This window comes from Amaranthus tricolor, chromosome 4 (genome assembly GCF_026212465.1).
Source record: "Amaranthus tricolor cultivar Red isolate AtriRed21 chromosome 4, ASM2621246v1, whole genome shotgun sequence".
Classification (NCBI taxonomy): Eukaryota; Viridiplantae; Streptophyta; class Magnoliopsida; order Caryophyllales; family Amaranthaceae; genus Amaranthus; species Amaranthus tricolor.
Genome location: NC_080050.1, coordinates 27981207 through 28000318, shown reverse-complemented (window position 1 = coordinate 28000318; position 19112 = coordinate 27981207). Strand labels below are relative to the sequence as shown.

At 36.4% G+C, this 19112-nt stretch overlaps 1 protein-coding gene across 6 annotated transcripts in view; it reads right to left on the bottom strand.

The window, feature by feature from the left end:
* Positions 1–506: 506 nt before the first annotated feature.
* LOC130810577 (uncharacterized) overlaps positions 507–19112 on the bottom strand; it is a 50850-nt gene continuing 32244 nt past the window's right edge. For 5 of the 6 annotated variants that reach the window (XM_057676684.1, XM_057676685.1, XM_057676687.1 and 2 more), the window contains 23 exons: positions 17888–19065; positions 15803–15931; positions 15432–15587; positions 13796–14350; positions 13638–13709; positions 13110–13541; positions 12829–13012; positions 11987–12749; positions 10550–10666; positions 10003–10273; positions 6687–6800; positions 6497–6589; positions 6260–6310; positions 5990–6166; positions 5577–5902; positions 5151–5504; positions 5003–5066; positions 4248–4394; positions 2586–2690; positions 2364–2477; positions 2188–2292; positions 2030–2099; positions 507–1600 (listed from right to left, as the gene is read on the bottom strand). In XM_057676684.1, the coding sequence (XP_057532667.1) occupies positions 906–1600; positions 2030–2099; positions 2188–2292; positions 2364–2477; positions 2586–2690; positions 4248–4394; positions 5003–5066; positions 5151–5504; positions 5577–5902; positions 5990–6166; positions 6260–6310; positions 6497–6589; positions 6687–6800; positions 10003–10273; positions 10550–10666; positions 11987–12749; positions 12829–13012; positions 13110–13541; positions 13638–13709; positions 13796–14350; positions 15432–15587; positions 15803–15931; positions 17888–19065 (6272 nt within the window). In that variant the 3' untranslated portion in view covers positions 507–905. The remainder of the gene's footprint in view (positions 1601–2029; positions 2100–2187; positions 2293–2363; positions 2478–2585; positions 2691–4247; positions 4395–5002; positions 5067–5150; positions 5505–5576; positions 5903–5989; positions 6167–6259; positions 6311–6496; positions 6590–6686; positions 6801–10002; positions 10274–10549; positions 10667–11986; positions 12750–12828; positions 13013–13109; positions 13542–13637; positions 13710–13795; positions 14351–15431; positions 15588–15802; positions 15932–17887; positions 19066–19112) is intronic. The other variant, XM_057676686.1, reaches the window with a different exon arrangement.

Here is a 19112-nt window from a genome sequence, read left to right as displayed (position 1 = left end):
GAGAGATCGTCTCTTTAAGAGACGTATCTCAAGTCCAGCCCATTAAAAATTAATGTCTACTTATCTTATTCTTAATGCTTACCTATATTATCCTTAATCCTTATTTACTGTATCCTTAATGCCTACTTTTAATAACTTAAATGTCTACTTACATCATTCTTAATGTCTACTTATAATATTTTAAAAAATATATAATAAGCCGGTCTAATTAGAGATGGTCTTTCAAAGAGACCGTCTCTCAAAGAGACCGTCTCTCACATGTATTTGTGAGCAATTAAACATGGTATTAACCATGTCTTACAATATATACATAGAGATCGCTAGAGACACTAATGTTGTGTACGAACACCAATTTTAAAGAGGAGTAATTATAATCAAATATTTTCAAGAGTAAAAATATTTGAATGGAAAATGATACTCCCTCTGTTTGTTTTTATTTGTTCACTTTACTTTTTACACGTATTTCAAAGTAAATTTTCAACTCAATATATCTACGTACACATTATAAAAAATAGTAAAACTATATTTAATATCAAAAAACTTTACATCAAGACAAATCTAACAAGATTTCATATAAATATATTATTTTCAATATATATACTTCAAAAACCTAATTTGAATTTACCTATTTTAAAGTGAAAAAACTTAAAATGAACAAATAAAAAAAAAACGGAGAAAGTATATATCTTCCTTCCCCTTCTCTTCCCTTTCAAACAAAGGAAGTTTCCCTTCATTATTTTTTCCTTTCCTCTCTTCCCCTAATTCCTTTCCTTTTATCTCCTTATCGAAACATGATACAACCCTGTGCAACCGGAATGAGTAGAGAGAAAAGAAGAATGTGATATGTAAAGACTACAGGATATAGGTACATAGGTGTACATATTTACATATCACAAAATGAACTTTCACATTTTCAAATTGCTTTGGTGAAGAAGGTATTCATTTCCCCAACCTTGCTCTTTCCCTTGCTCTATTGTTGAACGCAAAACTCTCAGAAAATACTCGGCTTCTTGTTCAGAAGCAAATTCAATGTTAGTCTGAAAGAACGGAAGTTGAGGTTGAAGTTTACTCCATTGTTTCATTCTATCTTCAGTTCTTCTCTGATGATGCTGATTTTGTCCAATTGGGGTTTTTGAATTACTTCCAACAATGTACACAATTCCACCATCAACATTAACATGTATCACACTCTTCAAAGAAATTTCGACTAGCAGTCTCCACTCCGGCTCTGCAACAATGCCTTGAAACTCCGGTTTTCCTAGATGTACAAGGCTAGAACATTCAATGATCAAGATGAGTTTTTCTGTAAGAACTACAAAACTCCCAGCAACGTTCACTGGTTTGCACATCACCAGCACCTCATCCTTGAATTTTGAACCATCAACATCCAAAAGCACAGCTGAACCAATGGCTTCTTCCCAAGAATAGGGTCTTAGGGGTAGTTCTGCACTTAAAAACCTTGGAAGGCGAACTCGCAAGTGATGCAATCCCATTCGATGAAGTCTACTCCGGTTTCTTATACTCTGTGCAGTCCTTCCTGTGGCTTCAAACACACTAGCTGCAGGTTTTGCCACAAGCCCAGTAACACCCAAAGCAATTCCTGTAGTAACAAGGGAAAGTAGCAGACTTCAGCAATTACAGGAAGCAAACATAAAGTTCTTTTTCTCCCATCATGGTGACAGAATTTAGATAATTTGACTTATTTCTTTTCATACCTTTAGATGTTATTTACTTTATTCTAGATCTAACTCTTAAATACCCAAGTTGATGTTAATTCTAATTAACTAGCCCCTAAATACCTTTATCTTTCTCTTGAAATTGAGGATCCAGAGTAAAATGATCTATCATAAAATTGGGAGGATTCAATTAACCCTATGTAACAGATCACAGATGTCTAATCTCAGGACTCCTCTTGAGGTTATATACCCATGGTTGGCATCAGTGAAACCATCATTCACTTCAAATATTTCTGTACTTTTCCTATCAATGATGCCAAATGTAAAAATAGGTTTTTCATTATAAAAGATACCTGGCAGAACTCCCAGAAGACCATGTTTTTCAGCTCCTTGAATAGGCGATTGGAGAAGGCCAGTTAGTCCCTGGAGAGAACAAATAATGGATTATAAAAGCAGTTCCCCTAATACAGAGTTCATTGGAGAATACAAAAGAAGTTTGTTTCATACATACCTCCAACAATTCATTTATTACACCTTTGCTTTGAGAATACGCAATCATCCTCTGTTGCTCCATTTTTGAGGCATCATGTTTGTCAAATGTGAAAGCGATAATTCCCTATATGTACAAAGTCATTAGTTTTCACAATTTTCCAGCCATCTAATTGCCTAGGTTTGATTGCAAGGTACCTTGTGAGCAGCTTTACTGAACTGTGTTGCTGTATCACTTATTGCATACAGAGTGTTGCTAAGGAGGCTATTAGTACCTTGGGCAATGTCTGAGATTAACCCAGAAGGACTCTTCTGAATACAAACCAGTTTTGATCAGGATACTAGAATATTTGCCAAGAAGAGAAGGAAAATAGTATTTTTATCAAATGAAAATCTTGTCAGCCTTGGTTCTTTTTTTACCTGCAGAACTCCTTTTGCAGGAACAGATAAAAAGTCCTTCACTCCATGTCCAACTCTTCGAGCAAAGCCCATAGGATTTCCGATTACACCAGCAGAACCAAAAACCTGATTAATTAGTAGCAGCAATGTCAGCACTATTTGAGGTATTTCCTTGCAGTAGCACAATATAGAAATGGCCACCTAACAAGAATCCCATGTAAAGTAAAACATAGTACTAAAAACTGGTTAACATACGCAAATCCATATCACAGGTTCAACAGTTCTGAAACAAAGAGTTGATGTTTCTGACACATTTACATGTTTCAGAACAGACAAATATATCAAATGCATTATGGCTGAGCTGCTGAGGTTAAAAATGCTTAGCATAGGCACACTAAACATAGAAATCAATACATGTAACCTCCAGGTGCTTAGTAATGCTCATGGATTTATCAACAATAGGCTTCAGTGGGTCTCTGAATGGCAGTATCAAGGAATTGGAACCCCAACATAACCACATCAACAGTCAGGATGTTGCAGAACAAGGTCCTAACCAGACCATCATGCTAGGCCGAGTAAGCCCATTGAAATATCAAATTCTAAAAGATGATTTCACTTAAAAAGCAGAATAGATCAGGTCAAGCTTTTAAGTGGCCTGGTCTGTGCCTGGATTGAATTGTCGAGACTGAGCCCACTGATCCACACTATTTAGAATCCAGATCTGTGTGTCAGGTCCTCACCTAGCTCACATACCACATCACATGTATGCAGAAAGTACAATTTTGAAAGGAAAAACTGCATGTAACTCAATAGTACCACCGTGAACTAGTATGATTACAAATTCACACTTATCATTGAGAGCAAGGTCTGAAAAGCTCAGATGTGTGAAGCTCAACATTAGCTAAAATAAGTTGACTATAGAAGCAGTTCAGAGAATGTCTCAAACCAGATGTCTCCAGAGATTGTAAAGTGAAAGCATAACATGTAAATTAATACAACAGAATGTTATTGTACTTGGGGCCCCTTATCCTCCTACATTTTACAGGAACTTCGCAGGTATAAAAATGATTGCGGAAAAAGACAAAGTGACCAAAACCACAACTGCATGACAAAGATGTTTAAAGTAGAAGAAGCCAGCTTTTATAGATTCAATTGATGGATCTTTCTTACACCAATGGTCTAGCTACTAGTAAAAAGAAAACATACACATTAAAAGACAATGCATAATCAGTCTCCACTCTCCACATCTGAGGGTTTAATGATTTAAGTATCACCAGTGTAGATGCCAGATACAAAAGCAGACTCCTGGACCTAAGCAATCTAAATAAAAAGTAAAATTGTAAAAGAATGAAGATTTGCAAATTCTTTGTAGGTATTTAAGAAAGATTGCACAAAAGCCCAGGAATATCAGCCAGCTAAAGTCACCTAAATGTGGAATTTGAAAGGGACATTGACCCAAGGAACAAGTAGTAAGTTATCAAGCACGCAACGAATAGAAAAAGAAAGCAAAATAGGCCACAGGATGTCGAACTAAATCATGAGTTTCACCGGGTTCCATCTCAAATATTATGTATTCTAAAACGTAATGCAAGATATTAGTTGATGACCAATTATTTCTTTTAAACTGAAATTATAACACACATGATGACTGATCATTTCTGGCACACAAGCAAGATCCACTACCTTGTACATCTCATGAAGAAATTGCCGGCTATAATGCTTGAGGAGAATTTCTTGAATGGATTCCCAGCTAGCCATTTGATGTGTAATGGTTAGTTCCTTGAGGCAAATATGTGCTCCTTCAACATCAGCAAGAGCCATTATACCTCTCTGTGAACATATGAGGGGCAGTCAAGGGTTAAGCAGAGTTGCTCCACGAATTTCAAATGCTCTTCAAGAAGAAGGACAAGTCACGATTCTTGAGAAGATTGAAGGAAAAAACACCAAACAGGACTACAAATGCTAACACGAAGAAACTAATCTTGACCATGGGAAACATCAAGCCTGCCACATCCAGATTGACTTTTAACATTTCAAAGTTCACTGACTTGATTTTTCAGTAAGACATGATTATTGTGTTCGTAGGTTTGAGGTTGGGGTGTTAAATGCTGTTCACATCATTCTATTTAGTAAGAAAACATTTTGCTGCTTTTAGTTAAAATTTAACCATAACTAAGGCAAGCACAAAGAACACCAGCAATTTCTGCCAGTTCTTGACTTCTTTTTCGATAATTGTTTCCAAAAACAATATGGTTGCCTTTATAACAAACCCCAGAATGCTGGATTATCACTTGTCTGATTAACCTTTAAGAAATAATTCCATTTACAAGTGCGTAATCGTTTGAGATGGAGAAAGAAGAGTTTCCAAACTTTGAGCAACCAAATGTCTTGAAAACAAAATAGATAGCTGTTTCAGATGGGAGAACCTTGATACTTACATGGATCAAAGATTCACTAGTTGATAAGCCTCCTGTTCTAAGCATCCAAGGGTTGCTTGAAAAGCTGCAAGATAATGTGAAATCGAAAGATAAATGTAAATTAAGAAATAGAGAAAAACACACAAACAAATACTTAACTGTACATTACCTCAATGTCATTTTAACAGGGGCCAAGGAAAGAGCTTCTACATAAATCTTGTTTTGTCTTCTAGCAAGGAGAAAAATTTTCTGCCAAGGAGCTCCAATTGGAGTTACTACTGGCAATGTTGAGAAATTAGTGTAACACTCAGTCCTTGAAAATTGATGATCTCCATTGCCTGAAAAATTTTCAGAGTTCTGTGGAGCAAATGAGAAAGACCTGTCCACTATACCTAGCTTGCATACATCATCATACGTAGATACAGAAGTTGGAGTATCAGAGTTAAACAAAGGGGTTGCCTTGAAAAACTCGAGCAATTTTAAAAGCAGCTCCAGATCAAGCTCAAGGCAAAGGTTCCCAATCCTGAAAACATTATGAAGATAAATCTCAGACTGAAGCAAGTATTTGATAGACACTAGACGGAACAGGACACACCTTAAGATTATGTACTCAAAGGAAACCAACATCGTTTCTTTGTTCCTCCATTTTGAAACCTTCAAACAAATCTTAGGTTCAGAGGAAACTCCGACAGCATAAGACATCATGCTCTCAATTTTGGTCTTGGTACCTCCTTCCTTATTTCTCACGTGGTTGACAAGGCTGCCTTTGAAGTCTTCATCAAAAGATAAGACAACAGGGTATGGTGTACCACGCAGTTGATTATCAATTTGTAATGAGGAAATTTGGAAATAAAAAATTTGCCGCTCCATGTTCTGAAGAAATTCAACTCTTATGTCCTTCGCCGATGCATAGAGCAACTCCTAGTGATGATTAAAAGGAGCAATAAATTTTGAGAACAAGCTAGCTGAAGCAAATATCAAGGCACCTGCAATGCCATCAAAAAATACCTCATATGAGTCTATCAAGGAGATCCCAATAAATGACATTTGGATTGATACTTTCTCATTGTAATGAAGAGACATTTCCACCCCATCTTCCGTTTCTTTTTTCTTCCCTGAAAAAATAGAGCTTGGACTTCTCAAGTCTTCCAAATCATGACAAGTTGAATCAATGATACTGAGCACCTGCAACAAAGGAATTTACTCAAATGCATATTATAGAACACATATAGGTCAGTGGATAGATTCTGATCAACATTCTACATTACTAAAGGCTACCTTCATTGCACCCTCTGCATGGACCGAGGAAAACAAAGTATTTTCATGTTTCTGTTTCCATGTAGAAAAATTATCAAGTTAGAACAAAAAAGAAACAATATGCTAGTTAAAGGAAATGAGCATCACTGAGTTTCCAGCATGACTAAAAAAATTAGTGTAATATTAGTATCTGCTCTTATATAAACTCATTCAACTAACAAGGCTGATTCTGGTATTGGCCCAAAGAAAAAACTATACCCCCAACGACATTGAAGATGATGCCCAATGTACAGGTGAAGATTCCTTTACATCATCAAGTGTATATGATCCCAATGTGCGCTTTCCAGGAATCTTACAGAGAAACAAAAAAGTCCTTTAAATAATGTGGTAGAGTTGAACTGAAGAAAACACAGGAGAAGGGGAAAGATACATGAAAAAGACAGCATACCTCTACAATTAGTCGATGGGGGTATAAAGGCTCATCCCAAGCATAAGGACATGAAGTGTATGGATGGACTATCGTCTCCAGAGTTTCACATTTTTGTTGATAAATTCGCAGTGTCTACAAGATTGAAGTGAACATCAATCAGAAGTTTAAAGGAGCTTACTTTTTGTCAAAATGAAGTAACTTTAAACCTTTTGAAATGTATGTATACAATTCAAAACCCACCAAGCAATTAAATCTCGAGCAAAATCAACAGCTCAATCATGAGACAGTTTGTATTTTGTAATGATCAAAAGTAGAAATGCAAGATAGTGCACGAAAATGCAGCTTACACAATTAGATAATGAGATGGTAGTGAAGGAAAGTTGCCGCTTCGAAGAGTGGACACCCGTGCCAAATATAAAAATAGAGATTTAAGATATTTGAAAACATAAAGGAAAAATTACCCTGAATAATCCAACCTTTTCACGATTTTCCTATAATAATCCCACCTATTGATTAATCATAAATAATCCCAATTATTGAGGTACTTACCCAAAAATGTTGTTCAACAAAATTTTACCTGTTTTCAGAGATAAACTTACAAAAAAAAGATAAAATAAAATAAAATTACAAAAATATTAACATAAAAGTAATAGGAAAAACAAATAATAACCACCCATCCACCCTACCCTGACCACCCAACCTCAGCCGATCCCCTACTTCGGCTGGCCACCACTTTCCCTCCCCACCCTCCCTTACCTTTGCTGCTTCATGTTGTGCATATGTGCACTAGCTTCCATTACCTCCTCCACTTCAGCCACCTTTTCTCCTTCACTCCCCAACTGCTACCAACTCTTTCCCTCCCCTATTTCTGACGAGTCCCCATCCCTCCCCCTCCCCCTCCCCCTCCTCCCCTTCTCCACTCCCTCTCACCACAGTCACTAATTTCCCTCCCCACCGCTGCCCAATTTCTGAAAAACTTCTCACTTCTCCTTCTCCTAACCCGCAAACAACCGGCCATCACCTTCTCCTAGCCGTCACTAACCCAATACCTCTCGAACCACCATCTAGCTAAGTCAAATCCTAATTTTTTGATTAAATCTGAAAATTGGGTGGGGATGTACATAGAGTTTTGCGATTTTGTGGGTGGGTAAAATTGTGCGGTTGTGTGCCACTAAAAGAAAAGGGTTGTGGTGGTGGTGTTGGTGGTTGTGTGGTGGTGTCTCCAGTGAGAGGGAGATGGTGGCAGTGGGGCTGGGTTGTTAAAGGGGGTTTAATTTTTAAAATTTTTTTTGTAATATGTTGGTAATTTATCTTTTTTTTTTTATATTCAAAATGACGTGCTACAATAGGTAGCAGGTCACCCGAGTGTACCCAAGGCAAAGACCCTCCTAAATTCGGATTATTCATGGTTAATTGGTAGGTGGGATTATTGTAGGAAAATCGCGAAATGATTGGATTATTTAGGGTAATTTTTCCAAACATAAATCATCCAAAGTGACATCATAAGGGAAGCATCAATGAACTTCTGAATGACTATACATACAATGAAGGTGAAAACAAGAGCATAAATATTGAGAAATAGTAAAGTCTTTGTAAATTTGCTTTGAACCAACAACAAAAACAAAGCCTAAGCCTTGATCCCAAAAGATGAGGTTGAAAGAACCCAATTTTGTATTAAATTTGAAAAATTAGTACCCTAAAAGTGTACAAAGAGTATGTATATAACTATATATAGCCCTATGTAAAGGAATATGAAAACGGAAAGCACCAGAAACAACTTCCAAAATGTTTCCCCTTAAATCACTTTCTGCTATATTATGCTGCAGAAAACGAAAAGAAACTAGCAGCCATTTTTCACAAACTAATCTTCAAGAATGTAGCCGACCTCAATCTTTTGAGACTAAGACTCCGGCATTGTTGTTTTGTTTACTAAGAGGCTCAAATTAATACAAATGTGAATGGAGGTCCACTAAAGTCAAATTTAGTCAAAACTTGTTTTGTGGTGGTAGGAACTAAACCCGCTAGAAGTCACAAAGAACATCACATATCAACATACTTTACCGCGATCATAGAAAAGAAACTCTTGCATAGAGAAGAAGTTTATAAAGTTCTTGTGTGGGTAAGTGATCATTCTCCAATCTCCATACTTATCAGAAGTATGTTTGAGGACAAAATTTTCATAGAGGAGAGCAAATGAACAAGTCTGATCATTGATTGGAAAACCGAGTTCAACTGTTTTGACACTTGAATTCTTAGTGGCCATAGTTCATTTAATTTAGCTCATTCTGTGGACTATAACTTGCCAATTAATAAGTTCACGTTATGAATTTATAGAGAAACTGCACAAACATTTCACTAAGATATGTTGGTAAATGCTACGTCAAAAGCTAATTAAAATGAACTTACTGCTGAGTAAGACCAAATTGATTTTCTGCCTTACATTGGACGTGCATTGGAATGTATGAGGTTATACGTGCATTATGAACTGTTTTATTACATAAGAATAAAGTCTGAAATTTGTTGCTTGATAATGAGTACTTGAAGGAATTAATTGTAGCCTAGAAACTCAGGAGATGAAAGCAAAAATTGAGGAACAGTTCAGTTGTGTAAATGAAGTGTTAGAACTCCCGCAAGTTCTTCGTTTCGTTTCTTCTTTCAGTTTTCTGATTTTTTTTCGTCCAACTAAATATTACTTTTACATAAATAGCAAGTAAAGCGATCAAATCTCAATATGACCAGAATTTTGATTAAAATTGAATGTTTTACCACCATTGTTACTGGTTAAGTTTTCTTGATTTGAGCTTGTCAACCCCCCAAAAAATTCATAATCTACATCAAGACATAACATACTTGATGCAGATTACAGAATAGGAGTCTTCAAATGTTTTTAAAATGACAAGAGATAGTAGAAGGTGTGAATTAGAAGGGAGTTGAGACTTGAGAGTATTTGATTGTGGATGCCAAAAATCTGTTTCTTTTGTAGTTACAATTAGGAAGGTGGTAAGTCTTCTCTTATCAAATTGTGAAATATCGTATATAGAAACGGTAATGCAGAACATACCTATAACAATTAACAAGTCTGGACATTAGATACAGAAAGTTCTTTTTACCTTTATTATTTCAAATATTATTACTATATTACTTGTATATCATGAATAAAATGTCGCCTTCAAGTATCAAAGTTCGAATGAATTTTTGACAATTTATCTTCATTTTAAGCAATTTCACTGTTAACTTCATTAATACAATCACCTTCATTTTATCTTTAATTAGCCATGTCAGTTCAGAACAAATAATAATGTGATATGGTTGATGTTAATGTACAAATACATACCTCTTTTGAGAAATTATCAATTCTATATGGCACAAAGCTTGTGTCATCATCAGAAAGAAGAATGAAATTTGTTCCCGATTTGCCAATCGCATTGTAAATTATCTTCTCATCTTGAATGATTTCTGCATTTTGCACTTCAATCCTTATAATATTCAATGCACCAGAAACGTAATTCCGCATTTTCACTTGTGTATCACCAAGATGGTTAGGAAGAAAGCAGCCAGACCACTGCCATCCAGGTTCATCAAAACGGACAGCAATAAGCAACTCCCTAAAGACATTCAACAAGTAATGAGCACAAATGCAGCATAACTTTTGAATTTGTCAAGATTAGAAAAGTAACTATTTCAAGCACTGTAGAACAAAGATGCAGAAGCATCAACCAGTTAAGTAAATGGCTACAGTAAAAATATGCAGCTTCCAAAATTTTGTTTGTCATCACGCATGTAAGATTATTTCTAGTCAAGTAGAAACATAAATCAACATGCCTCTCTAAGTCCCAGTTTACTTGGACTTATTTTTCCGGGTTTACTTGGATGAAAGTTACCTTGTTGTATCTATCCAGTGAAGATGAGAATGTTTTCCAACCCCTAAATGGAAAACAAAATCAGTTCCCTTTTGTTTATAGCACAAAGGCTTGCTGCATGCATTACTGATGACATACCTGCAACAAATTAAAAATTATATATACATATATATATACATATATATATACACAATTGGTTGCATACATCAACAAACATATCATGTGCACTTCTTATTTATGTTAAGTTGCAGATGATATTTGATATCAACCATCAATCGGAAACAATCTATTTGTTTTTACAAGGGTTAGGTTGCATACATCAGAAGTTCCGAACCCCTCCCCACCTAGGTGGGAGCTTGGGGTAATGAAATGTCGTAAAAAAACAAATGAAAAAAGGGTGGTCGAGAGCATTTCATTAAAAGAAAGCTCACATAATCATACATTTACATTCACTCAACGTGTCTGACATACAATGAAAGTTTTTTGACAGCTTTAGAAACCCAATGATTTCAGGCCTTATTTACGAAAGCCAACAACTTTTAAGCACAATAAAAAGTTATTACTGATACAGTAAAGGGAAACGGGTCGGTCTCTGTAACAGGTTCTTCACTAGCTCCAATGGGTCAGTGTTAAGGTGGCACACTTCTGGAACCTAATACTCCCTATTAATAGTGGGATGGTCATATTGGATTGTTGCTCTGTAGTTGCAATCTTTAGACTAAGCACAAATGCATACTCCCCCTATTCCTTTGAGCTTGCTACACTACAACCAGAAAGTTCACATCTACCAAAACGGTGACCAAACTCAATGGGACTGATGGGTAAAATGCAGTATTGGCCTTTCAGTTCAAGTCTACAGAAAAACATCACCTGAGCTAAATCTAACATAACGAAGACTATAAGTATCATACACGACTTGTATGATGAGATCTCGATCAAAATAATTGAACATGTCCCAAATGATAAAGGGAATCTGATGGCGTCACTATCAGCATGGTATTGACCTCAAGATACCATGGTCAGGAAGGTGGAAAGTTGGGTCAAACAGCTTTGAAAGAGGAAGAGGAATTATTTTTTTTTTTCAGATGATACAAATGAATGGAGGAACAAGATTTCTGAGGATGACCACAGGACATACATAACAGGTTCATGCCGCGACCTCATCTGGATGAAATCCAGGCTTTGGCTTTGTTTCTATATGTTCTTCCCAACGACATCCTGAATACATGGCACAATGCAATTTCTCCATGCGCTTATATTACTCAAGGTCAAGGTTGAATATAATGTTTCAGAAGATACCGAGTCTGGTAGGGTTTAACGATTAACACACAAGATGTTGATGTATTCCCTTAACGAATTAGCTCTTTCTGGGCTCAGCTGGTTCTTTGTTTGGTGCATTAACATTCTTATATAAACTCATTATAGCCAATAAGAAGCAGAGTATAGAAGATAGGTCACCTTGGCTGAAATGTGATGGCTCTTGTCCGCCCCAAAAGTGGCATGTCAAGAAGATATGAGGTCACAGATATAACAGCAGCAGAGGTTGTAGGTGGTTGTGGAACTAAAACAGCAGTCGACCCACTAGGTGCAACGAGGAAAAATGGGTTGGACCATGAAGAACTGGGTATGTTCTGTACAGGACATTCAGCATGATACCTTCCCAGTCTGACCATAATATCACTGGCAACAACACTTGGAGCAGGAGAGTACATAACTGGCTTAGCTTTAAGACACTCATTACTTGAAACATTAGAAATTTTGATGTCAGATTGCTGATAAGTATCCAACTGCTTGTTCAATTTGTTCAGAGAAGCTTCTTGTAAATCCAACTTATCTATAGATTGATGACGATACATTGCATCATGTGAAACTGATGACTGAGTCAGGAATAATCCCGAAGGTGGAGTGACAAGCTCCTTGGAAGTGAGGATGTGATTTTTTGACAAATAGCTTGTGTTGTAAAAATCAAAGGCTGTAGAGTTTGGCTTATCCTCTGATGGTAAGAGGTGTAGGCCATCCTTCCGATCAATAAAAAACCCTCGCTCAATGGAATCATAGCAGGTAGGAATAATAAGATAGTTTCCTTTTAGTTTATCATCTGGTATTGAAACTACCAGTGCAAACCCTGTACAATTGTACAGCAAATATGGAACAGAAACACAAAGCTCCCGAGCACCAGACAGTGAGTCCAAAATCTTCTCAACCGTAGCATGTACAGAACCTTGCAGAATGAGTCAAAGTAAGGAATATTAGTGAATTGAAAAAATATGTCATCAATAAGTTCAATGAATAAGAATTACCATCACACAGATCACCACTTAAGGTCATTGTTTCAGTCAGTGATAAAATAGCACCATTAGGCTTAGCTGCGGCGCTGAAAATTTCAGCACGTGGGAATTTCACTGATGCTGGTCCATATCCAGAAACATTGAACGTTACAGCCAAATCATGCGAAGAATCAACATGAAAAAATGAGGCTTCAACCTGAAAGTACAAGGAATATGTAATACAATGTTTCCGTAGACCCAAAAGAAGAGAAGAATCTTCTTTTTAAGGAGTATTAGCTGAGACTTCTGCATACCTCTTTAACAACTGCTATCTGAGTAGATCCACCACCTTCTACTGTGACAGATATTGCATGGGGAAGATAATTTTTAACAGTTAATGGAGTAGTTAGTGTCACACGATGAATGAACCTGGTCTTTGCAGCTGTAACTGACTGCTTCAGAGAACCATTGAGATAGGGCGATCTCCTTCTCAGTCTCCCAGATAAAGATAAGCTCATGTCTTGAACTGACAAGCAACAACGGAATAGATAATTGCTTGGATGAGATGGATTGCAAGAAAGAGATCTCAAAAACCCACTCCTGTTCTCAGTTGAGAGAATCATAGACAGATTATGCACTTCACTCCATAAATAATTGTTACCAAGAGGACGCCATCTCATGTATCCTGCTTCTGCCAGATGAAGAGGGAGAGGAAATTCCTTGCCAGGATATATTGGATCTAAAACCTAGTGTTGAACAGGGTAAGATAGGGATACCACAATAGTAATCAGAACAATCCAAAAAAGATGTATACTTTGCTATTAATAACCTTTTTAACATACCTTCGAGGACATGCCAAAAGGAATGTCAAATCGTAGCTCCAATGGCAATGATGTCGAATTCTTGAATATCACCTGCAATGACCAAGTCAAAAGAAATATGTCAGTGAAAAGTGGGTAGACATTATGTCATCATGGTAAAGGTTGCTCGTGTCACTCACAGTGGAATACAGTTTAATTAACTTGCTATAGCGCTGAAGAGACACATCAAACACAACAGGAACAAGAAGCCCATTATCTGCATCAGCCTTCCTGTAGTCATTTGAAAAGTTCACCTCAAAGTATGTAAGACCAACAAGATCCATGGAGATTGGTTCGGATCTCTCAGATGTTCCCTCAAATTGGATGGTCATGAAATGATGCCCTGCCTTATTCGATAGTTTCTTGCCAAGTCCTTCAGAAGTAGAAGCTGGCCTATAACTAAATGCCTGCTCTTCCAATGTCTCATCTACATAAATAGGAATACTTATGCCAGGCAGAACAGTGTTCTTGTATGCAGATGATGAAAGATCAACATTTTCAGCATTGCCAAGCCCTTGATAGACATGAAAAATAAAGGGTAAGGAGGTCATATTATGAATGGTATAAGATGCATATCTTCTAACACACAAGTTTTCAACACTCTGAAGATTCCCATATCTTTGGCTCTTAGGAGCCTCATACATTTGCACCAGACCCCTGGCTTCTTTGATCATCTCAATGGCCCTTAATAAAACCTGAAATAACAAAATGAGCAAATAAGAATAACCACAGATATATAAATAACCATCAATTCTTGTATGAGACCGCCACACCAAGAGAGGAGCCCATATAATTAGCTCATTTCTCTAAGTGCTCACTCTAAGATTATAAGTGATAACTTAAAGGTTATAAGTTCTGTAAAACCAACCCCAATCTAGAAACCCAAAATAGCCCACTGATATGCATAATGCGAAAATACAGTTTCAGTAACAATCACAAAGCAGCTTTTGTGGTTAATGTGGATGGTTTTGAAGTGGTCTTGGCCTTTATTTCAGTACAGTGAGTTTAACCTTTACTATGCACTCGCAATATGGTGATAGGGGGGACATTTTGCACCATGCCTATATCTACTTCGCAAAGCGAATAAGTTACCTTTTACAAGATATCATACAGTCACCACAAGATAACCATATCCAAAAACAACTAAATAAGTAAATAACCAAAACAAAATAAAACAAGTTATACCCCCTCCCCTGGTCTTTGGGTTCCCATATCCTCCATCATACTCACCAACTAAAAGAAGCTGAAACAATAACCACCATCAGTTTCCCACTTTCCGTTCACTCTTCTCAAATAGTTTATATCCTACGTGAATCTCATGTAAAATGAATTTTGTATCTGCAAAAGCATTAATCCAAACAATACCAATAACGTTCGGAGAAAAGCAAAAGTTGATCCTTTGGTATCAAAAAGTGCCAAAGGGTCTAAATCTCAAAAGCCAAAGGATAGGCATTATGGATTTCATGGAGGGATTAGGATTTTGGTTTAAATTTGGTTAGGGGGGATAGACCTCTTACTAGTTACGTGTGGTTTTTGGTTAAAAGCTCTGATAAGTAATACTCATCCGTCCAAATAAATATGCCTAATTTCTATTCTAGGACATGAACCCACCATTTTTACTCTCTATATTCTCTCTCTTATTTTTAAATATCTCGCTACTTTAACCCACTATAACTAACTTCTTATCTCCGTGCCAAAAGTAAATGGGGCTAATTCATTGGGACGAAGGAGTAACTACCTAAATTAAAATCTTTACAATGAAAGATGAGTCCATACCTCACACATTGATTTTGTGATATTTATATTCAGTTGATTGGTTGATTCAAGATGTACATCAGTGATAATGCCATTGTCAAGAGAAGCATTTTTTCCATAATTGCGGACCATTATAACCTGAAAGCTCCAAGGTTCTAGAAAAGGTTCCCACAAGACCTGCAAATGCAAAGTCAATCAAAATAATCAATTGTGAAAGACACTACCAGAAGATTCTCTATGAAGCTGGGAAAAAACCTTTATGATGATACTAATCAGTTTTTGTTACTTGAGGCTATATTCATTCTAAGCTTTGTGCTATAAGCTTTTCTAGGTACTTGTGCTACCAAATAATTCAAGTTTTTAGTTCCTACAAAAAGTCAAAGGAAATAGACCTTGTGAATGTTGTTATAGTTGACATGCAGGTCTCCGTTAGAAGAAAATTCAATAGTGTTCTTCACAATCATAGTTGTTATGCGCAAGTTCATCATCAGTAATTCTATCAAAGGCCCATTACAGATCCACTGCACAAAACAAGAGATAACCGTTAAAGAAAAAGGACCTCCATGTGAATTAAAACGATAAACAATTGACTACTACCACAACTTCATGCATAAGATCTAAATGACCAAAGTAACAATGTCATCTGAACTAGCATATAAAAACACTGTATACAAACTTTCCAACTGTACAAACCGAATTAGTTAATGTTGTCTTGAATTGTACTCTAAATAAGATAAGACAAAAAACCTTACTCAAACCCACCCAACTGCAAAATTTTGGGACTAATAACTAATTTTTTAATAAGCATCTAGTTGACAGTTGAGATCCAATATAACCTGATTTGAACTGAGACCAAATTGAACCAATTATCACCATGAATTGAACTCAAATAAACAAACAAAACACCCAATTCCAAAAGACCCTTTTAAAGAAAATTCAAGCTAGTCGTTGAACTATTTAGGTGATGAAAAGCAAGGATAATGGCCCTAACTTTGGCATTGCTCAGAATGTTACACTATTCAATAAATCTAAGATATATACTTTCATTTCAAAACAAAAACTCCATAAAGGAAGCTAGATAATGGTGATGGAGGCACTGAAACTGAGAGAGAAGTCCACCTACTATTAGAATTCCAAGCAAATCCATATTTTCCTTTTTTTTCATCATCTATATTCAAAAACATAGAATCTCCCTTTTCTTTTTATTCTTTTCTCTTCAAATAAGACGACTCTTATTTTGTCTTAATGTTCAATAACATAAGTATTATATAAAGGTTTATCCCCACAAAGAACCAAAGCACAAAAAAGGACGAAAGCACAAGACACAAGAAAGGCACAAAAGTGCGCGCCTTACATATCTCGCTGAGCCACGACTAAGGGAAGCGATTTATCAAGAGCCTCTCTTGGAGGTGCGCTTTTTTGGAATTAAGATATAAAACAAGTATCTCCCACTTTCTTCTAGGACAAACCGCTAACTCAAATTTCTAAAATGTTCGTGTGAAATCGAACATCTTTTAAGATACTTCAAACTATGATGCTCCAACTCAATACAAGTGTACATAATTGGGTGCCGATATGAGAGCTTTGAAGGTGTGAAACTGATTCGTTCAAGAATTTAATCTTGGATATGGATTATTCATTCAGAACTTTTATGTTACAACAACATTTCATTACCCCAGTGCAATTGCTTTGAAGTTAAATAAAAATAATAGTAATCCTTTTAAACTAATAAATTTGGAGTATAAATGTTTTTATCAAACAATAATGACTTCCTTGCATGTTCTCTCTAGAAACCTAGTGAAATAAGGATATGCAAGAACATAATATGAGTGTGATGCTTTTAACATAGTGAAGGGAGTTGGGTCTAGAAGATCTAGTAGACCTCTTCCTATGGACCTTAACCTCAAGGATGTCAAAAATATTGGGTAGACCTTTCATGATGTTTTAGTTGGTCGTGTTGATAGAGTTGGAACTTTAGTTAAACGTCTTGCAGCTAGATTCGTTTCCTCAAATGGGGCAGAGAAAGCACAAGTACTTTTCCTTGAGGTATAATTAGAATGGAAGAATTTATATTATCAGATAAAACTCCATTTAGAATTTCAAATTCCCAAAGGTTGTGCTCGGAACATGTATTTCATTTGAAAATTTGGAATTGGCTTAAATTTATTGTTTGGCAAATTAAAAATTTTCAAATTTGTATTTGGATCAAATTTCACAATTGTTTTTAAAGTAGTTAAAGTTGAAAATTTGAAAATGACTACCCAAACCTTGTCATTCTCAAATTCTTCATTTGTGATTTCATAATTGAAATCCATAATTTGAAATGAAATACTTATTCCCTAACACTACAGGAGATCTCGAGGAAAACAAAAACCTGGAATAAAAAATTAATTCATAGCACCACAAGACAAAAACATTTGACTACTCGATTCTCCAGTGCTCACACTAACAGATAAGAGAAGGCAAACGACCCTTACATCAGTCAGCAGAAGAGAGGCCTTATTTAGCTGCAATTTCAAATCCATACGCCCATATGGAATTTCTGAATGATCAGCTTCAGCTACCTCAAATTCTATACCATGCCAAAAGTAAAATACTTGTTGTGACAACCAAACATCAAAAGCTTCACAATTGACATCAACACTGATCCCTATGGAGCCTTTCTCATATTCACATATCTGAATCTCTGTGCCAAGCTGAAATAGATGGAAAAAAGGCCATGACTGCACTGAACCACTCTCACATAGCCCCACAGATCCAGTTGCTTTTTCAACATTAATTTTAAATAATAAATTAGAGCCTCGAACATGCAGTTCGCTGCTCCTGCTTTGCAAAGTAACTGTTAAGAATTTGCTGTTCTTTCCTCCACTTATTCCCTTAACAGATTCTTCATCCAATCCATGAGACTCAAAGTCCTTTGACTGAACAAATTCATCTTCACTAATCCAAAAAGGGATATGGCATAATACATCAATGTTTTCAGACTTCACAAGTAAAGAAATAGTACTGTGTGCAAACTTATCACACTCAGAAGTTGATATAGATTGGGACTGCATGGGCATCCGAGCGGAAAGATCCTCCATCCCAGTAGATGTACCCAAAACAGCACTTCGGGGGGACTGTGGAATGCAAGAGTATACATGATCAAATATCATGACCCAATCAGACTGATGATACCATACCTCCAAAGAAGGAATGTCAATGAGAAGCTCAATCTTATTTTTCCGAGTGGCTGAAAGAGAAATATCAAGGACTGGTGCATGAGTACTGTCTGATAAAAGTTTTGCTAAATGAATAGAATTCAATGATCCAGTTAGCAATAGTGTGGAGAATTGGGCTCTCGAATGCATAATGGTGGCATTTCTCATAGTTATTGATAGTTTAAATCCCAGCTCAAGTCTCCCAACCACATCTCGAGAATCTAAGTTTCCTTTCTTCCTTACAAAATTGACACACAGTGAACTGATGCAGCACCTAATCTCAGTCTCCACTATGCTTGAATCCTCCGGGGTTCCAGAACTGTTATCCTTGACAGTCTGTATTGACTGAAGGAATCCAGGAATGTCGCAAGTGAAATATCTGGATTGCTCATCAACCACTGCATACTGATCAATTACCTCCGCTAATGCTACAAATCCAGAAACGAAGTTGCTATCTGTCAAAAGAGACCAAGAGGATACAGACACACGTAAGAAACATAAA